The sequence below is a fragment of the Bison bison genome, unplaced genomic scaffold (assembly GCF_000754665.1).
Source record: "Bison bison bison isolate TAMUID 2011002044 unplaced genomic scaffold, Bison_UMD1.0 scf7180017864456, whole genome shotgun sequence".
In the NCBI taxonomy this organism is placed as follows: domain Eukaryota; kingdom Metazoa; phylum Chordata; class Mammalia; order Artiodactyla; family Bovidae; genus Bison; species Bison bison.
This window is the reverse complement of record NW_011495018.1, coordinates 9163363-9182737: the sequence shown is the minus strand read 5'-3', so window position 1 is coordinate 9182737 and position 19375 is coordinate 9163363. Positions and strand designations below refer to the sequence as shown.

Below are 19375 nucleotides of genomic sequence, written 5' to 3'. Positions count from 1 at the left end.
TTCTTCTATTGTGTGATGGTTTAGCTACTGCATATTGATTTTTGTATTGTTATCAAAAGTCAAATAGTACATCTTTATTGAATAAATGCAGTCACTAAAACATAAAACTTTTATACTTATTTCAAAAGTATGTTTTTATTGTAAAAAATCTGGAAAGCATTAGGCAAACAACATTTAACACTTTACATGTTTTCTTCTGAGTCTTTCTTCCAGGCCCTTTTGCCCGCTAGACATGGAAATACTTTGTAAACTGCTTTTTTCCCTTAGGTCTGAAATATTTTCTAAGTCACCAAAAATTATTTCACATTGTTTATCATGACTATGTGGTAGCTTTATTCCTAATCACCCAAACGTGGTAGTAACCCAAGTGCCCTTTATGGGTGATTTAGCCAATGGGACGTCCAAACCGTGACATCACTGCTCTCAGTGAGAAGGGTCGAACAATTGGTACAAGGACCAAGCTGAATGAATTCCCAGGAGAATAATACAGAGTGGCAAATGCCAGTCTCAAAAGCCCACCTACTGTATGATTCCATTTGTAGTAAATTCTCTAAATGTCATAATAATAAGGATGGAAAACAAATTAGTGGGGGCCAAGAAGTTGGGGATGGAGGCTCTAAAGGGGCAGCCTGAGGGAGCCTTGTGGTGGTGGACACTTCTGTGCTGTGGTGGTGGCGGGATCACAGATATGGTAATAAGACTGCATAGAATGATGCATGCACAGAGACAGGCGTGTGAAACTGGGGAAATGTGGACAAGGTCTGTGACGTGTTTCAGTGTCTGTTTTGATAATGTGCCATAGAATAGTTTTCCCTGTTTGGAGAAACTGGTTGAAGGGCACATAAGATCTCCTGTACATTGTGTTTTTACAACTTCCTGTGAATATTTATAATTATTTCAAATTAGAAAGTTAAACCCCAGCATCCCCTACCAAAAAAAAAAAGTGCTGGTGGCAAGACTTTTGCAGAAAAAGAGAGATAGAAATCTGGGTTTTAATCAGTGTTGTTAAAAGTTATGATTAAGTATCTCAAATTAATTAGAAAATACTTGAAGATCTGTTTTCCTCACTAATGGATTTTAAGATTGCTGGGATAACAGCATGAATTGCAAGCATGCTTTTAAGCTAAACAAGCAAGAAAAGACTTTATTTTGCTTCATTCTAGAAAGAAGAAGTAAATGAATGTGGTGAAGCTATTGACAGAAATAATTTGAAGCGGTCACAAAGCCATCTTCCTTACTTCACTCCTAAACCACCTTCAGATAGTGCAGTTATCAAAGCTGGATATTGTGTAAAACAAGGAGCAGTGGTGAGTAGTTTAACACAGTATGTGAAATAATGAAAAATGAGTATGCATTAGCAAACTGTCAACATACACATGGTTTGCTTTGTTTTGTGAAAGACCAGCTTGCTGACCAGGAGTCAGGAGAGGGCATAGGGGTTATTGTGTTCAAAACTCAGTGCTATTATTTTCTTGGTCTGTAGGCGGCTAGGTAAGTTAATGCCCATTACAACTAACCTGCAATTTTAAGCGAACTTTCCTAACAATTTAAATTTATTCCAGGAAGGGTTTCTGTTGATTTTTTTTACCCCCTTGGGAGTGGGTCAGGGAAAGGGAACTCTAGTAGGGAGATGGCAGAAAAGGAGGGCAAGGAGGGTGGGGTGTGGATCACTTACTTGGTGCAGGGTTGGGCTGACCCGAGTTGAAAATGCTGAGACCTTGGGTTACTGACTTAACATCTCAGGCTCTCAGGTTTTTTTTTTTTTTTTTTTTTCGGTGTGTGTGTATGTAGAAAATCATATTATAAAGCCTACCATCCAGAAGGTTTTTTGAAAGATGCAGTTGAGAGAGCTCACAGCATAGCACCTGGCCATTAGTAAGAGCTGGTTGGCCCAGATAACAGATCGATGATAAGAAACTGTGGAAAGAGCAAGTACATTCACCTGTATTATTACAGTTCCAAATTCCCTTTCTAAAATATGAACTAAATCTATAGATTTTCATGAGAAAATAAACTTCAAAGTTTAGAAATAAAGTTAAAAATTTTTTTTACTTAAATATCTACTGGCAATTCTGCTTGATCTTATATAGTAACTTCTGGCAGCTCTGATGAGCTCAGGCCAACCAAGGCAAGTTCTTTCACTCCTAATTGTTTGACCCTCTTTAGGCTACAGGAAATGAAGGTGAAAGCTGAAGGTTTTTCGTTCTTGCACGTCTGTAGATCAAATCAGAATTCTCATCAGGCTGTGTGTTAATTAGGGCTCTTGAGACATTCCTTTCTGTTGTACTCTTAAATCCAAAATACTGACCCTTAGAAAATCTGAAGTGCTTTCACAAAAACTATATTTCATTGACAAAAAAATGTTTATACAGAGTAGGTTCACTTTATTAAACATGTTACTTTACTAGTTAGTATTATAAAGTTCCTGTTGAGGATTCATGCATGTTATAGATGAAGAAGCTTGATATAGTTTAATAACATTTCCTGTGCTTGCTTGTTGAACTCTTAACAGCCTTTACTTTGTGGGGGATGCAGGGCATAGGGAAGTGCTTTCTTTTTTTTTTTAACTTTCAGAGCATCAAAAATATAAGACTATATTATAAAATCATATAATAAGAGCTAAAAGCCAAGCACCAAAGTTGAATTAGAAGTTCAAGGCCTGAGTAGCAGAAGAGATGAAATTTCCTGTATCTCCTGTTCTAAGGGAGGGTGGTGAGGTTTTCCGGTGCTTGACATTTCTGATTGTGGGTTCATATCAGAAGAATTAAGTGGTTATTAACATTTGACATCTTAGAAACAGAAGTCTCATGTCTGTGTTCATCTCTGGTAGATGAAAAACTGGAAGAGAAGATATTTTCAATTGGATGAAAACACAATAGGCTACTTCAAATCTGAACTGGTATGTTGCTTTGTCATAAATGTTGCTTTAAAAAGGTTTTAGAAGTGTTACACTGTGGTAATTATATAGTTTCTTGTCCTGTTTTCTATTTTTAAAATAATTAAATTCTGGTTTTTGGAGATATATACAGTGTATTTTGTATTATCAAGTACCTGTGTTCTGCAGTAGATTGTTGGATAAACTGAGCGCAGTTCTACCTCTTCTCTGATGGACATTTGACAGAGGAACCATATGCCTTGATGACGGCAAAGATATATTCAGTGTATTTTGTTGTGATGCTTTTGGTTAACGGTATTTTCGTTCAATACATCTTAGGTAAAAAGAGTGTACCTTCAAAGGCATTCTACTCGGAAAGAATTAAAAACATCAGAACCCCTCAGTCTACACATTTCTTCTACAGGGGCTGTGGAGGAAATGGGAGAAAGTCCACATTTGACCCTCTGTATTTCTGCCTTCTCTTCCCTGCCCTCCCTTGGCATTTTCTCTTCCTATTTCAGGTTGACTTTTTTGTTTCTTCACATAAGATGTTTTCGTCCCATCTGAAGGTAGAATCAAAGACTGAAGTTCCCTCTTTCACTTGTTTGAGTAGCATCCTTATTTAAAATACTCTTGTCACGTGACCTGTGTTCTGCAGTAGATTGTTGGGTGAATTGAGCGCAGTTCTACTTCTTCTCTGATGGACATTTGACAGAGGAACCATATGCCTTGATGACGGGACAGAGCAGCACTGCCCAGGTGGACTTTGCACTAATAGAGATGTTCTGTTATCTGCCTTGGCCAGATCTAGTGGCACCTGTGGCTGTAAAATACAGCTGGAAATATGGCCACTGTGACTGATGATCCTGACTGTATTTAATTTTAAAGTTAAAACTGGTCATATTTAATATTTTAATTCAAATGGTTAGGCAGAGCTAGTGACTCCTCTTGGACAGCAGAGCACTGGAGAATAGGAAGGGCATGTTTTAAAATTCATCTCAGGTGTCTGTTCTTCTGGAAAACTTGTATGCCTTTCCTTTACACATGTGTTACCCGATACCCACCTCGGTCATAACACTTCCCACTATGGTTTGTTACTGTGTACGTATTTGTCTTTACCAGTTAACTGCACGAGCTTCTTGAGAGCAAAGATTCTCTTTTGGACCCTTTTATCAACACAGCGCCTGGTACTTAGAAAATAATCAACAAGTATTTTTGAATGAATTGAAAAATGGCATAGCATAACAGAAATAGCCATTTTAGCTTGGGACCCTTTCTTAGACTTCAAAATCTAAGAGCCTTAGCTGGAAGCAGTAGCTACTTGGTTCAAAAAGTACCAGCCTTGGTGTCTCAGAAGCTGCATTTGTGCTTGGTTTGATTATTTTCTTAGTGCTGCATAGAATAATGGTATGTCTTAAACTCAGTGGTGTGTCATTTTCAGTGAAATACAGTATACAGTATTTCATGAAATGTTTACTGTTAATACTGTGCCAACTAGGAACTGGTTATGTCATACTTGAATCTTGTATCTGGTTTTGTAGCCTTAGTTGAGGTAATTAGTATGTCTAATCCTGTTTGCTCAGGTGAACAATAGTGCATGTATTCTAGAATTGTGGAAAGTGACACATTTAAACCCTAGCACATGTCCTGCCACTTCAGTTCAGTTCAGTCGCTCAGTTGTGTCCGACTCTTTGTGACCCCATGAATTGCGGAACGCCAGGCCTCCCTGTCCATCACCATCTCCCAGAGTTCACTCAAACTCATGTCCATCGAGTCGGTGATGCCATCCAGCCATCTCGTCCTCTGTTGTCCCCTTCTCCTTCTGCCCCCAGTCCCTCCCAGCATCAGAGTCTTTTCCAATGAGTCAACTCTTCGCATGAGGTGGCCAAAGTACTGGAGTTTCAGCTTTAGCATCATTCCTTCCAAAGAACACCCAGGACTGATCTCCTTCAGAATGGACTGGTTGGATCTCCTTGCAGTCCAAGGGACTCTCAAGAGTCTTCTCCAACACCACAGTTCAAAAGCATCAATTCTTCGGCGCTCAGCTTTCTTCACAGTCCAACTCTCACATCCATACATGACCGCAGGAAAAACCATAGCCTTGACTAGACGGACCTTTGTTGGCAAAGTAATGTCTCCACTTAGTACATGTTTTGGAGAAGGAAATGGCAACCCACTCCAGTGTTCTTGCCTGGAGAATCCCAGGGACGGGGGAGCCTGGTGGGCTGCTGTCTATGGGGTCGCACAGGGTCGGACATGACTGAAGCGACTTAGCAGCAGCAGCAGCAGTGGCAGCAGTACATGTTTAATAAACTCTGTTTTTTAAAATGACAAATTTAACTCGGAGAAGCTGGCTATTTACTACTCTGGTCCCTTCTATATGAAAAAAAAAAAAGAGGAAATACTCGCTGGATCCATAGCGGTTCATCGAGGAAAAGATGGATGGTTGTTGGCTTTTAATAAGCTTACACTATCGTTCAGGACATCAGTAATGTGAACATGGGTTATATGTCAGTTTCCTTGTTTCAAACCACAGTGTGTATAAGGTTATAATACTTGAGCCCTTCTAATGCTAGATGGTTCAAGAAGGTAGATTTATGTCTTAGATGTGCGTCAGGAAGGAAGCATGATTTTCACAGTAGATCTCCAAATAAGACAACTAATGATCAGAAAGATTTTAAAAATGTATGTCTGTTTATCTGCCCTTTTTACGATAGGAAAAGGAACCTCTCCGCGTAATACCACTTAAGGAGGTTCATAAAGTCCAGGAATGTAAGCAAAGGTAAGCACCCCCTCAGACTTGGTGCCTAACACAACTATTAGCCCACAGTATATAGTTCCTCAGCTTAATCGATGCACTTTCAGATGATGTTTTCCTATATTACTGCCAGTGAGTTTTGCTAAAACTTTCAAAGCCTTCAGATTAAATATTGAGATTTTTTTTGTTTGTTTGAAAACTACAAATTAGGGAACAATTCTTAAGCTTATTAATGGAAAGGACAGAATTTAATATGAACAACTTCTGTCATACTTGACAGATGGATGTATTAATAATTTTAATATTTCAAGGTTGCTGCAAAATAGAGCTTTAATAAGAAAGTATGTTAACTGTGCCACTGTTTCTTTGAGCAGACTCTTTCTTCACAGTTGAAAACTTTGGATTTTAAAGTTGTTTTTGCACTTTTCTAAAAATACATGTAACTGTATAAAATGTATAGAATTCAATGCAAGAATAAATTGAAAAATGATAATTTGGTATTTTTTAAGTAAATTAATATTTTACCTTTAATATTTATTACCACATATTTGGTACTGGGTAAATAAGTGAAAAGAAAACTATCAAATAATTGCTTCTTGAGTACAATTGGAAAATTTGTTTTGTTAACAGTGACATAATGATGAGAGACAACCTCTTTGAAATTGTAACATCGTCTCGAACTTTCTATGTGCAGGTAGGATACTTCTTTTGAGATTATAGATCCTCCTAACAAGGAATTAATAATTTTAGAGGTGAAAATAACATAAATAAACGTGTTTCTCATAGAAGTAAGGAAAAATATGACAAATGTAATTGCCAACTTAATAAAAATGATGCTGTATCTAAGATTATTGGTAGATCATATGTTCAGCAAAGAGATATTCTTCGCTGTAAGTTAATTGAATAGAATTAAGTTTTATATGGAGGAAGGGAAATGTGCTATTTAGATGCTGTCTGTATTTTCAATTTGGATTATATTTGCACATATTTTGGAATTTCAATTATATCACTTTTTTGGTAATTTTCTAAAAAAAGGGACTCAAATATCCGTAATAAAAGTAAATAGTAGATCTTATTTCACTAATGGTGGATAGGTATCCTATGTTTAAGTTTAAAATATGCTTTTTATTTAACACATTGATTTACTTAAAAGTTTTTTTTATAAGAACATTTAGTTTTGTTTTTAAAAGTTATTACATATGCTTTTTGCAGAAAATATAGAAAAATACAGAAATATGAAGAGAAAGGTACTTTATAAAACATAGAATTCTACATTCAGGCAGCTGTTCTTTTTTTTGTTTGTTCTTATTAGGCTATATCTTTTTATACCAAGTGGGATCATATGAAATATAGTGTTATATCCTATTTATTTACTACATTATGGTCACTTTTTCCCACGTCATTAAGAATTCTCTGAAAGCCTTTTAGAACTATGCTCTCTCATATGAGTGTTTTACCATTAAACTATTTCTGTACTGTTACTGATCATTCATTAACATAGTTTTTGTACATTTACTATGGTATAAAGTGTTAGTGAACATTTTGTGAATAAACTTGTCTGGATTTCTTACTTCCTTCTGATCAGTTTCTAGATCAGGAGTCACTATTAGAGCACAAGCTTTTTTAAACCTGTCTTTTACCAAACTGATTTCTAGACTGGTGCTCTTGTTTGTAGTGAACGAAAGTATACTCTACCTCTGCCTGCTTTGAATTTTTCCCTTTTAAAATCTCTTTGTTATTATCATTGGTTCAAAAATATTACTTGTGTCTTTAAAATTTTTAAACTTAATCGAGAAGGGGCCCTACCTCGCCACCCCTCTGAGGGCCTTGTTTAATTGAAGTCATCGGAAGGCTTCTAATGCACATTGGAAGCCACAGTCCTATCAAGGAAGAGCCTGCTTTGGCATAGGACTGCCGATACCGCTTTTAGGGTTTTAGGGTACAATTAGAAATTGTTTTTAGAAAAATAACATAAAATGATGTCACAGTGGGTTTTGTTTTTTTTACTGCACAATTACATAAATAATCCATCTTGAAAATTCAGACAAGTACAACGATTGGAGAGCAAAATGAGAAGGTCTTTGACTTCCTCCTCTTGTTTTCTCTCCAAAACTGTTCATGTTGACACTTTTTGACATGTCTCATCTTAGAACATTAAGTGCCCAACTTACTTCTGTGTGTTATAATTTACCCGGCAAAACCTGGTTCAAAAAAGTGATTTCTAAAATTTCTTAGAAACCATTGCCTTAGGCTGATTTTGCTGTTGATGGTTAATTACCAAGATGAACACATTGGATTTATAGACACAAGAGCTGATTTTGAGGAAAACTTGAATGAATGCTTCCTTCCCCTTAGGCTGATAGCCCTGAAGAGATGCACAGTTGGATTAAAGCAGTCTCGGGTGCCATTGTAGCTCAGCGGGGACCCGGCAGATCAGCGTCTTCTGTATGTTTCCTGTTCTCTGGGGTGATACTCCCTTGGATCCCCAATCCTGTCAAGTTATTTTTCTTCCTCTCCCCCTAATCCTTTTGATTTCTTTCTGTTTTGAGATTTATCTGCATGTTGACTTTCATACCGATTGGACTTGCAAAAAAAAAATAATGCATTTCTAATTTAATGCTTCCTATAGTGTTATGTATACATAACTTTTCTGTGCATTGTATTGTCTTAAATGCACAAACAGGGCAACTAAAGAATGAACGTTTCCTTGTTTTGTTTTAGGAGTTCTTACTTGTCAGTAAGTCCAGATTTGGTATAATTTTACCAAGTCTTAGTGTGGTATTTGACCTAATCATTTAAGGCACCTTTAGTTGTAGCATTACACAATTTTGTGAAGTTTTCTCAGTTTCCTTTTTAACTTCCTGTAATTTCAGTTTAGGTTTTTTGCCTTAATAGCGCCATAAGACAGTTGAGCAGCTTGAACCTTAAATATAATGTTCTCTTTGCATTTCGTTCTCATTTTTTACTTGGTTAATTTAAAAGGCTTCTTTTCACTATGTTAATTATCTTTGTGGCAGTATAGTAGATTAAACCAGCTAAACATTCTCAGTAAGGAATATGTTTTTACTTTTTAACTTAACATGTACATCATAAGAATAAGATTTAGCTTTAGGATACTTTGGTCACTGATCTGTGGTCTGAAAATACAAATCTACTAAGGAATGACAAACTTGCAAGCATCTTAAAATGCAGTATATTTGTCTACAGAAGGCAGTCTAACACTAATACACAGCATGATAGCCTTTATTACCGGGACTCATTGTCAGTGCTGATATTCTGCACTTCTAGTATTTTCCTGCAGTGCTAGTATTGCAGTAATACTGTCTTTTAATCTTTTCTTGTTAGAAATGACTCTAGGTCAGTAAATATAAAAAAAACCCATCTTTTCTCACTTTTAAAGTTATTCTTCTTATATCCTTTTTGGAATAGCTCAGAAATTATTTTTAGAGGTGTTAATTTTGTAACCACCTGTGTTTTATGTGACCTTTTCAGCGGTCAAGTATGAGACTCTCTGCAAAAACAATATCTGTTGGGAAGAGGAAAAGCTGGAGAAGGGTGTTTGTGTTTTGTGCTTTGTGGTGGGGGCAAAGTGGACTCTCTGTCTCTGTCAGCAGAACTGTCTCTTTTCCTCCCCTTCCCAGGATAGGTTAACTCTAATCTTAGCTTTGCACTGTGTTCCAGATGCGGCAGGCCAGAAGGCTGTCGAACCCTTGTATACAGAGGTATACGTCAAGAACTGGGGAATGCAGCACGTATGTGGGCTCTCACGCACACATGCCTTCTTACTAGAGGGCCCGGACTTACTCACTACTCACAACTGATTCTAGAAAGTTGAGTTAACCAAACTGCCTTCTGCAGTTATCGTAACTGACTTTGTCAACACTAACGCAAACTATTTCACTATAGTCATCAGGTTGAATATGTCTATTAAAAAAATAATGGAAAAAAAATAGAACTTTACTAATTTAAAAAGTCCTGTCTATTTTCTAAAGCTTAATTGCCTGAGTTGCCACAAGAATTTTGATTTCTGTATTTCATGTATTTGGGAACTTTTTTATACTACACCACTTGACATGCACCTTTGTGGTAATATGTACAAACTCACAGGTGCACATGCATTGGATAAACTCTATATTACTATAGTTTGCATGGCTTATTAGCTCTTAGGTTAAATTTAGCCATGTAATGGGAATCTGTAGTGTTTTGGTGGTTTGTTTATAGCCCTTTTTTTTCCAAAGCCACCAATGTCACAAATGAACACAATGAAGTAGGAACTATATGGCAGTGCATTTGGAATGGTCATATTTAAGGTTAACTTCAGATTTGATTTAGTCAGAAGCGTGTTGAATACTCACAACTCAAATTATCTTATAACAGTTTTAATAAATGCTTAAGTATGTACCCTTTGCTCTCTTTAAAATGTCAAGCCATGTGAATGTGTGCCATATGCAAAAATAAATAAATGCAGTTAAATAAGAAGCAAAAGGACTATGATATCAGGGAAGCAAAAACTAAGTTTATGAGGCTACCCGATAAAATAATGGGTTTGAGAAATGTTTAATTCTGCTTATTAAAGAAATAATTGCCTTTTATTTTTATATTCTACATTTTCATTGTTTAATCTTTCTAAAACATATGGGATAATTCCTACTGTTTATTGAGAATAAACTCTTAAGTAAAAATGGTAAAGCTGATAGGCCCCCTGTTAAACACAGTTCAGTTGCAGTTGGTACACTGCATTCCAGTCTAGGCTGACTGAGCCTTTGAAGTGTCAAAGCTGCCAGATTGGACTTTGGTGACAGAACTGGTTTCTCAGTGGAAATGGTTGTTGGCTGTCATCGCTCTAAACTCACCCCTAAAAATGCACTGCTTCGGGAAAGAACTTGCACACGTATGCTGCACGGCTCATGCTTCTGCTCTGTGTGTGTCTTGTTCTGTTTGTTTTTCAGAGAATAAAGTCTCACACTGAGTTACTAACCCTGTCGTTATTGATTGCCTGTGTCTGACCACCACTCCTCTTTGCAGGAGCATTCCAACAGTCCTTCCGAGCCCAAACACGCTCTCCTCTCTGCCAGTGCCGCAGCAGCCACCCCACATTCCACAGCCTCTCGCAGCAACTCTTTGGTCTCAAGCTTTCCCATGGAGAAGCGAGGATTTTATGAATCTCTTGCCAAGGTCAAGCCAGGGAACTTCAAGGTCCAGACTGTCTCTCCAAGAGAACCAGCTTCCAAAGTGACCGAACAAGCTCTGCTAAAACCTCGAAGTAAAAATGGCCCTCAGGAACAAGATTGTGACCCCGTGGACTTGGATGACGCAAGCCTTCCAGTCAGTGACGTGTGAGGTGGAAGCTCGTGGAGCCTGACCCGCCTCATCAGCCCTCAGTGTCCTTTTCACAAGGCTTCTCGCCAAAGATGATAAAGGGGAAATGGGTTTTAATGCGTAGAATATCCTGCCTCGTCGCTGTCTTCTTTATAAGCTGGTAAGCCAGGAAGCTAGCAAGTGGCCAAACTAAATGTAATTTCTTTAAAAGAAAGAAAAAGAAAGAAAAATGCCCTGTTAGTATCAACTGTCTGAAGCTTTGTTCTCATTGGGATGATAACAGTGTGTGTGTGTGTGTGAGAGAGACACTTTTTCCTAGTGAATTTGACAGTTTAGCCGCTTCACAATTTAAAACATGAAAAATGCTTATAATTACTTTGGTTGTTTTAAAAATGCTACTGTGACTTCTTATTAGATGTTCAGTCTCTACACATTCTTACTGGTTAATATTATTGACTGAAATATTGCCAGACAAAGATGTCTAAACTCGTGATGTCTGTGGTGCTGTAAAATTTATACTACAGTGTGGACAGTTTTGAAACGATAACCATTTTTGTTGCTCTGGATCTCAAGGTGAGCAGTGCATTTTGCATAGAGAGGGTATTATTGAACTGTTAGTGAGGGTTGTGGGTTGTACTGTTGGAGAAAAGGGGAGAGTTAGAATTCAGATAGGTAGATCTTGGACATTTGTTTGTAAAATCTTAGTCAAGATGTGCAGCACAGTCATTGCTTTTTATTCAGTGAAAATTATTTGGTATGAAATTTCTTGGAGGCCTGATTTTCTTGTCAAAATTTTGTAAATAGTTCTTCTATATTTGAATCAGTGGAAGCCCTCGTTTATATGTAAAGATACTGCCCTTAGTCATGTGGTTGCAGCCTCTGCTTTTTGTCACTAGTAACCTGTATTCAAGTGTTCATCTTGTTTAGGAATGTTTTGAGATTAATGTGCGTAAAAGTCCTATGTGATTGGTTTTAAACAATTGGGATAAAATTAATTTTTAGTAGCATAGGTTAATGTGCTAAATAGCATACCATTTTGTGTTAGAGATACCAGAATGTTGTTATTCTACTGTCTGTGCAATACATGTTTTAAGCACAAATTTGAGTATACATTTAATCATGGGGATGTCAAAAACATAAGCTCCTCTCTAAAAAACATCGTTAGTTTCAGGTGTTGAATAACAGACCAGTTTGACCAAGTACTGTTTCTACGGTTCAGTCTTAAACATTCGCTTTAAGAAAATAGTCTTGAATTTCATATGCTGCTATTTTTTATGATATTTTGCCATATTACAGTACTGTTTTGTTTTGAATTCATACATGTCGCTGTTTCTCCTTTTCATTTTCTCAGAAGACTTTTTGTTTGAGAGCGAGAAAGTGGGAGTGGATTTCGTAAATCAGAGTGTGGTCCGGAGGTTACTATCTGTTACACTAGAATTATCATAGCATCAGTTTAAAAATCCAAATGCATAAAGAATGCACCACTCAACATTTTTATTCATAAGCTATTATTTTTGAAACTTATATTTAGATTTTTCTTCTTTTTTTGCAGCTACATTTGAAAATGGTAGAATGAAAAGGTTTTAAGTTGTTATTTTCTCTGCAGATGCATCCATTTCGTCGGCTCTTTTAGAAAGCTCTTTTCTCATGAGCACGCCTAAGAAGTCTTATGCAGACAGTGGGCGATATTCAGGAGCCTGATGCTGTTTTCTTTGGTACAGCTTCCACACTGCATGTTCATTTTAATATTTTGGTATTGGTAATTTGATATATTTCATAGTGGCAAAATATTAGCTCTATTTTGGGACTTTTTATAGAACTACCCTTGCATTCAGTAGCATAGGAAAATGTTCTTGTGATTGTCAGGGTCTTCTAATATTTATCTCAATACTTTTATAATTCTATGAAAATTATTTAATTATTTTAAAACATATACTTTTCTTGTAAATATGTCACATCCGAATTGTCAAAGAATTACTTTGAATACCTTAATATTTGCTGCATTTTTTTCTGTATATGTAACATGTCTTCTCTCAGAATGGGAATGTATGTGTGCTTCCCAATGTTTACTTTTATGTCTGGTATGGTATCTTTATATGTCAAACTGGTTAAACACTGTAATGCTTCAAAATAAACTCAGAATTAATTCTAACTTATTTCTCAGGACTGATTCAGTTCTTGTGTAAACAATGAAATAAAATGAATACAAAATATGTTTGGTTAATTGACGTGAATTTACATGTTTAAGAACAGGCTAATTAGTTGGTAGCCTTGGAAAGGCATAACTTGATAAGAAATTGTGCAAGGAAAGATGAGTGTTTTGGGGAAAATGAGCTTATTTTTGCTTAATTAGAAAACATATTCTCAAAGGCAATATCAACAATGTTGGATTCAAAGCACCGTTTGAATCATCCGGGCTGCACTTGTATTGCGTGGTTATTAGTTAGATGGGTGTGAGATGACTACAAATGAGTGCAGAGGACGTGCTGATCCACACGTGGGCTGTGGACACGACTCATAAAAACACCCCATTAAGTGCTGGAGGCTGCTTCTCGCAAACCTGCTACTAATAACAAATAGGCCACCTTTGCTGTGTATCCAGCATCTAATGAAACTGGATAAGGATATATTAACTGGTGCAACTTAATTTCTTTCTCTGAAAAGTATTTTAAATGTTTTTAAATTAAAAAAATGAGAAAGTTCTAAAAACTTCGTTACTTTTACAAAAAAGGAAAAAAGAGATCCCTTTCTCAGTCGTCTTTTTACTTGTAGTTAAAGCCGTACTTGTGTCTGTATGAACAGTTCTAACAGTGAGGCAGAAAATGTTCATATAAAAATGGAATGATGTAACAGCTTAGTACCAGATTTGATAACAATCTTCCTTGTTATGGGGGGGTTTGACATTTCACACAGGACATGGCTGTAAACTCACTTAGATGGGTTTGTATTTGCCATACGTCAGCTTCCCTGTTAAGCGGGTCTAGAATTGATTGTATGAGTTGTTTATTTTTTAATGACTTATGAAAATCACGTTTTTGTCAAACTTCATTTAAGACATGTATTAATACTGCTGAATTTACAGTATTCAGTGCAATTTACTGTTGCATTTACAATTTTGATCCATAAGGTCCTAGTGTGGTATTTTTGTGACAGTGCCTAGGTCTGTGATGTGGCATATTCATGGAGTAATAGCGCCACCTTCTGGTTGTATCATTGTTAAATTTGAAGTAATTTGAAATCTTACTTTATTTCAGTTAGAAAATTAAAACATGTAATTGCCTAGGATGACTTAGAAATTAATATAAAATTTAATGCAACATTTGTGAGTGACTTCTTTAAACCTTTTATTTGAAAATAAGCATAGATTCCTATGAGGTTGTAAGTAATAATCCAGGGCTCTTGTATACCCTTCACTCAGTTCTACCCATAAAACAGAACAATGCCATCACCACAAGGATCTCTCATTGTTGCCCTTTTATAATCACATTTACCTCCCATTTTACAGGAGGAAAATAAAAGTCATTTGCTTAAATTCACATTAGGTTTAAAATCTAGTCTTTTTTATTCCAAGATCTGGGCTCTTAACCATTATGGTATTGCTGCCACAGTAGAAGTCTTGAGAATTGCTCTGTTAATATGGTACTATCTCCAAAGAGTTGAACTTTCCTTCAACTTATTTTCAGTGTTTTTCAGAACCATAATATTTCAGATGATAGATTTCTTTATACATGCATTTGCATCTAATATTTGAGAATCAATAGTAGATAAATATCCTGATCATAACCTCCCTGAAAGATTTTAAGCCCTGACATTGCCATTATATAAATTAATAAGGTTACCAAAATAAGGATTTTAAAATAGCTTTAGGATGTTGAATTCTTGAATTGGAAAGAGTGTGGAAACTGGTTATAGTCACTGGGTGTAAGGTGAGAATGAGGTGTTTTTCCATGTGGAGAAACTTTGGAACTTCTGATAAAGTCAGGTCAAATTGGTGTCTTCAGTGTGCAGTATGAAGTGCACAGGGAACCTGAGAAGATGATCACATCAGTCGCTCGGTCGTGTCCGACTCTTTGCGACCCATGAATTGCAGCACGCCAGGCCTCCCTGTCCATCACCAACTCCCGGTGTTCACCCAGACTCATCCATCGAGTCAGTGATGCCATCCAGCCATCTCATCCTCTGTCGTCCCCTTCTCCTTCTGCCCCCAATCCCTCCCAGCATCAGAGTCTTTTCCAATGAGTCAACTCTTCGCATGAGGTGGCCAAAGTACTGGGGACTTGGAAAGGTCCCAGGAGAGAAAAAGTAAAAATTACGTGACCAGACAGTAAATTTGGAAATGTTGATCTGAAATTTGAAGTATCCACGTTGATGCATAAAATTTAAATTGTTCTCTTGAAGTTTCATTGCCCCTTTCTCCCTTCCCCTTTACCCTGTCATACTGGTTTTCTTTAGCATTGGTCAGCGTTGGGTGGGGGAGCCAGGAGAATGGCTGAGTGGGTGGGAATGTGGGGAACTTGCCATGGGCTTCACACATGGTACAGTGGCAAAGAATCCACCTACCAATGGAGGAGATGCAAGAGACGTGGGTTCCATCCCTGAGTCAGGAAGATCCCCTGAAATAGGAAATGACAACCTACTGCGGTATTCTTGCCTGGAGAATCCCATGGACAGAGGAGCCTGGCGGGCTACAGTCCACAGGGTCGCAGAGTTGGACATGACTGAGCACACACGCACACTTCATGATTTAGGAACTTAACCACCTCAGGCTCATTTTTGCCTGTCTTTGGTAACTTCATGACGAACTTATTCTGTTCCCTGTGGATCCTTATTATTATTTCCAAGTAGAGACCATTGGTCCCAGTAACATCTTTTCCTTTGTGACTTTCATATACAACATGCTTCTCGTCTTGCCTCATGTTAGCACTATCCTTGTTTCTCACTCTCCTTTTGCCTGTCTGTATTGCAAAGGTGGAAGATTTCCTAATGGATTAGAAATGACGAGTGAAAGGAAGTGATGTATTAGAGGTGAAGGCAAGTCCTATGGCCTGAACAACTGGAGAAACACGTAGTCCATGATCTGAGGTAGCAAAGATTGCAGGTAGGATAGGTTTGGACGCAGAGGCTGTAACTGAAGTATTGAGTGTGATAGTTTGAGATGACTATTAGATACCAAGGAGAAACATCAGGAAGGCAGTTGGATATACAGATTTGGAATGGAGGGAAATCTTCATTGGAGATAAAAACTGGGGAGCCTTCAACATACTAGATGGCTTTTGAAGCTACGAGACTGGATTAGAGGGACGAAGAAAGAAGAAAAGAGGACCAAAGAATGGATGGGGCATTCCAATGCTGAGAGCTCAGAAGAGGAACCAGTGGTGGAAAATGAAAAGGTGTGGTTACTGGTCAACTGAAAGCCAAGGGACGCATATGAGTCAAGGGGAAGGGGTCAGACGTGTCAATGATGCTCACAGGTCTAGTAAGAAGCCAGCTGAGAAATTGGGTTTGTCCATGTGGAGGCCACTGGGAATCGATAGGAGCAGTTTTGGTGGAGTGGAGCTAAACACAGCTGCTGTGAGGAGTTTTGCTGTAACAGGAGCAGAGAAGTGGGATGCTTGCTGTTAGCAAAAGCAGAATCAAGTTTTGTTTTGTTTTAAGATGGAATAGTGGCATTTGGTTGATGGGATGACCCAATAGCAAAAGGAAGACTGATGATGTAGGAGATGGGAAGGATTGTTGGAACCAAGTCTGGCGGGGAGATGAGAGGGAATCTAGTGCACAAGTAGAGGGCTTGGCTTTTTATACAACAACATTGATGTTTGTCTGTGGTAGGAGGGCAGAGTAAGCTGAGGCATGAGTGGGAGGAAGTCTCAGCGAATCAGGAAGTGATCCTCAGCAATGAGTGAGATGGGGAAGGCAGTATTATGAAGCTGAGGAAAGAGTAGATGTGAATTGTCCCTGCTTGTGGAGAAGGAAGGGACCAGGGACATAGAGGATATCTTGGCAGTTCTGAGAGCCCACTTGAGCCTGTGCTCACGAATTGCAGGTTACAGTTAAATAACAGGTCATTGCAGTCATTTTTGTCATGCTCCTGTTTTGAAAAGCCCTCTAGATTCCCACTGAAGGGCATGGTGCTGGATTCCCACTGAAGGGAACATTTGATTCAACTATTCATATTTTATTTTTTTAAATGAAGAAGGACAGTTAAACTTTATTAATACCTTCAGTATCTGTTGGGCTCCCCTGGTAGCTCATAGGGTGAAGAATACGCCTGTAATCCAGGAGACTCAGGTTCATTCCCTGGGTCAGGAAGATCCCCTGGAGAAGGGGATGGCAACCCACTCCAGTATTCTTGCCTGGAGAATTCCATGGACAGAGGAGCCTGGCGGGCTACAGACCATGGGGTTGCAAAGAGTCTGACACAACTTGAGTGACTAACATGGAAATAATCTTGTTTCTCTCCTTAGATCAGTTAATTTGATGAATCATATTAATTCATTTCCTATTATCCATCATTACATTTTGGAAATAAATACCATTTGGTCAGGATATGTTATATTTAAATAAGCTGCTTCTGTTTGCTATAATTTTATCAGGAATTTTTGCATAAATACAGTGATACTGGTTTGTGCTTTTCTTCTGTATGGGTCTCGTCTTTGTAGGTTTTGTGGTGTTAAAATGGCTTCATGGAAAAAACTTAGTAGATTGTCTTCTTCTAAACTGTTTTGGAATGACTTGAAAAGAATTGGAATGATTAAAAAGTTGGTGAACTTTCCCCATTAAACATTCTAGACCCTTTTGTGGGGGTGCATCCTGACAACCTCATTTCCTCCATGAAAATTGATGCACTTAGAACCAATCTTTTCTAGAATTCATTTTAATAAATAATATTCCTAGAAAATTAGACAAGTTTTCAAATGTATTTGCATGAGCCGAGCAAAATATACAGGACAAGAACTCACTATGTCTTCAAAATAAATGAACTAACACGAATACTTCATTTATATGACAAGTTGTGATATCTGATTCTTATTTGGCACCAAGATAATTACAGACACAAACAAGGACCCTAAAATAAAGTGGTGGTATTCAGGTGTGAGAATTCAGGTAAGAGAGTTCCAAAAAATATCTGCTTTACTGACTACGCCAAAGCCTTTGACTATATGAATCACAACAAGCTGTGGAAAATTCTTCAAGAGATGGGAATACCAGACCACCTTACCTGCATCCTGAGAAATCTGTGTGCAGGTCAAGAAGCAGCAGTTAGAACTGGACATGAAACAACAGACTGGTTCCAAATTGGGAAAGGAATATGTCAAGGCTGTATATTGTCAACCTGCTTATTTAACTTATATGCAGAGTACATCATGTGAAATGCTGGGCTGGATGAAGAACAAGCTGGAATCAAAATCACCAGGAGAAATACCGATAACGTCAGATATGCAGATGACACTACCCTTATGGCAGAAAGCGAAGAGGAACTAAAGAGACTCTTGATGAAAGTGAAAGAGGAGAATGAAAAATCTAGCTTAAAACTCAGCACTCAGAAAACTAAGATCATGGCATGTGGTTCCATCACTTCATGGCAAATAGATGGGGAAACAATGGAGACAGAGACTTTATTTTTGGGGGTCCAAAATCACTGCAGATGATGACTGCAGCCATGACATTAAGACTCTTGCTCCTTGAAAAAAAAGCTATGACCAACTTAGCATTTTAAAAAGCAGAGACATTACTTTACCGATAAAGGTCCGTCTAGTCAAAGCTGTGGTTTTTCCAATAGTCATGTATGGATGTGAAAGTTGGACTATAAAGAAAGCTGAGTGCTGAAGTATTGATGCTATTGAACTGTGGTGTTGGAAAAACTCTTGAGAGTCCCTTGGACTGCAAGGAGATCAAACCAGTCAATCCTACAGGAAGCCAGTCCTGAATATTCATTGGAAGGACTGATGCTGAAGCTGCAACTCCAATACTCTGGCCACCTGATGTGAAAAACTGACTCATTGGAAAAGACCCTGATGCTGGGAAAGATTGAAGGTGGGAGGAGAAGGGGACAATAGAGGATGAGATGGTTGGATGGCATCACTGACTTGATGGACATGAGTTTGAGCAAGCTCAGGGAGTTGGTGATGGACAGGGAAGCCTGATGTGCTGCAGTACATGGGGTCACAAAGAGTCGGACATATCTGAGGGACTGAACTGATTCAGGTGTGAGGAAGGCATCTAAATCAAATGTCAGTGAAAGTGAAAAGTGAAAGTCACTCAGTCGTGTCCAACTCTTTTTGACCGCATGGACTATACAGTCCATGGAATTCTCCAGGCCAGAATACTGGAGTGGGTAGCCTTTTCCTTCTTCAGGGGATCTTCCCAACCCAGGGATCGAACCCAGGTCTCCTGCATTGCAGGTGGATTCTTTACCAGCTGAG

At 38.0% G+C, this 19375-nt stretch overlaps 1 protein-coding gene across 4 annotated transcripts in view; it reads left to right on the top strand.

Moving 5' to 3' along the window:
- Positions 1 to 13165, top strand: part of PLEKHA1 (pleckstrin homology domain containing, family A (phosphoinositide binding specific) member 1) — a 54688-nt gene extending 41523 nt beyond the window's left edge. The window contains exons 7-13 of one of the 4 annotated variants that reach the window (XM_010859218.1): positions 1164 to 1307; positions 2831 to 2899; positions 5593 to 5657; positions 6264 to 6327; positions 7989 to 8078; positions 9315 to 9385; positions 10659 to 13165. In XM_010859218.1, coding sequence (XP_010857520.1) covers positions 1164 to 1307; positions 2831 to 2899; positions 5593 to 5657; positions 6264 to 6327; positions 7989 to 8078; positions 9315 to 9385; positions 10659 to 10869 — 714 coding nt within the window. In that variant the 3' untranslated portion in view covers positions 10870 to 13165. Of the gene's footprint in view, positions 1 to 1163; positions 1308 to 2830; positions 2900 to 5592; positions 5658 to 6263; positions 6328 to 7988; positions 8079 to 9314; positions 9386 to 10582 lie in introns of all 4 variants that reach the window. The other 3 variants (XM_010859219.1, XM_010859220.1, XM_010859217.1) reach the window with 3 other exon arrangements.
- The last annotated feature ends 6210 nt before the right edge of the window (positions 13166 to 19375 follow it).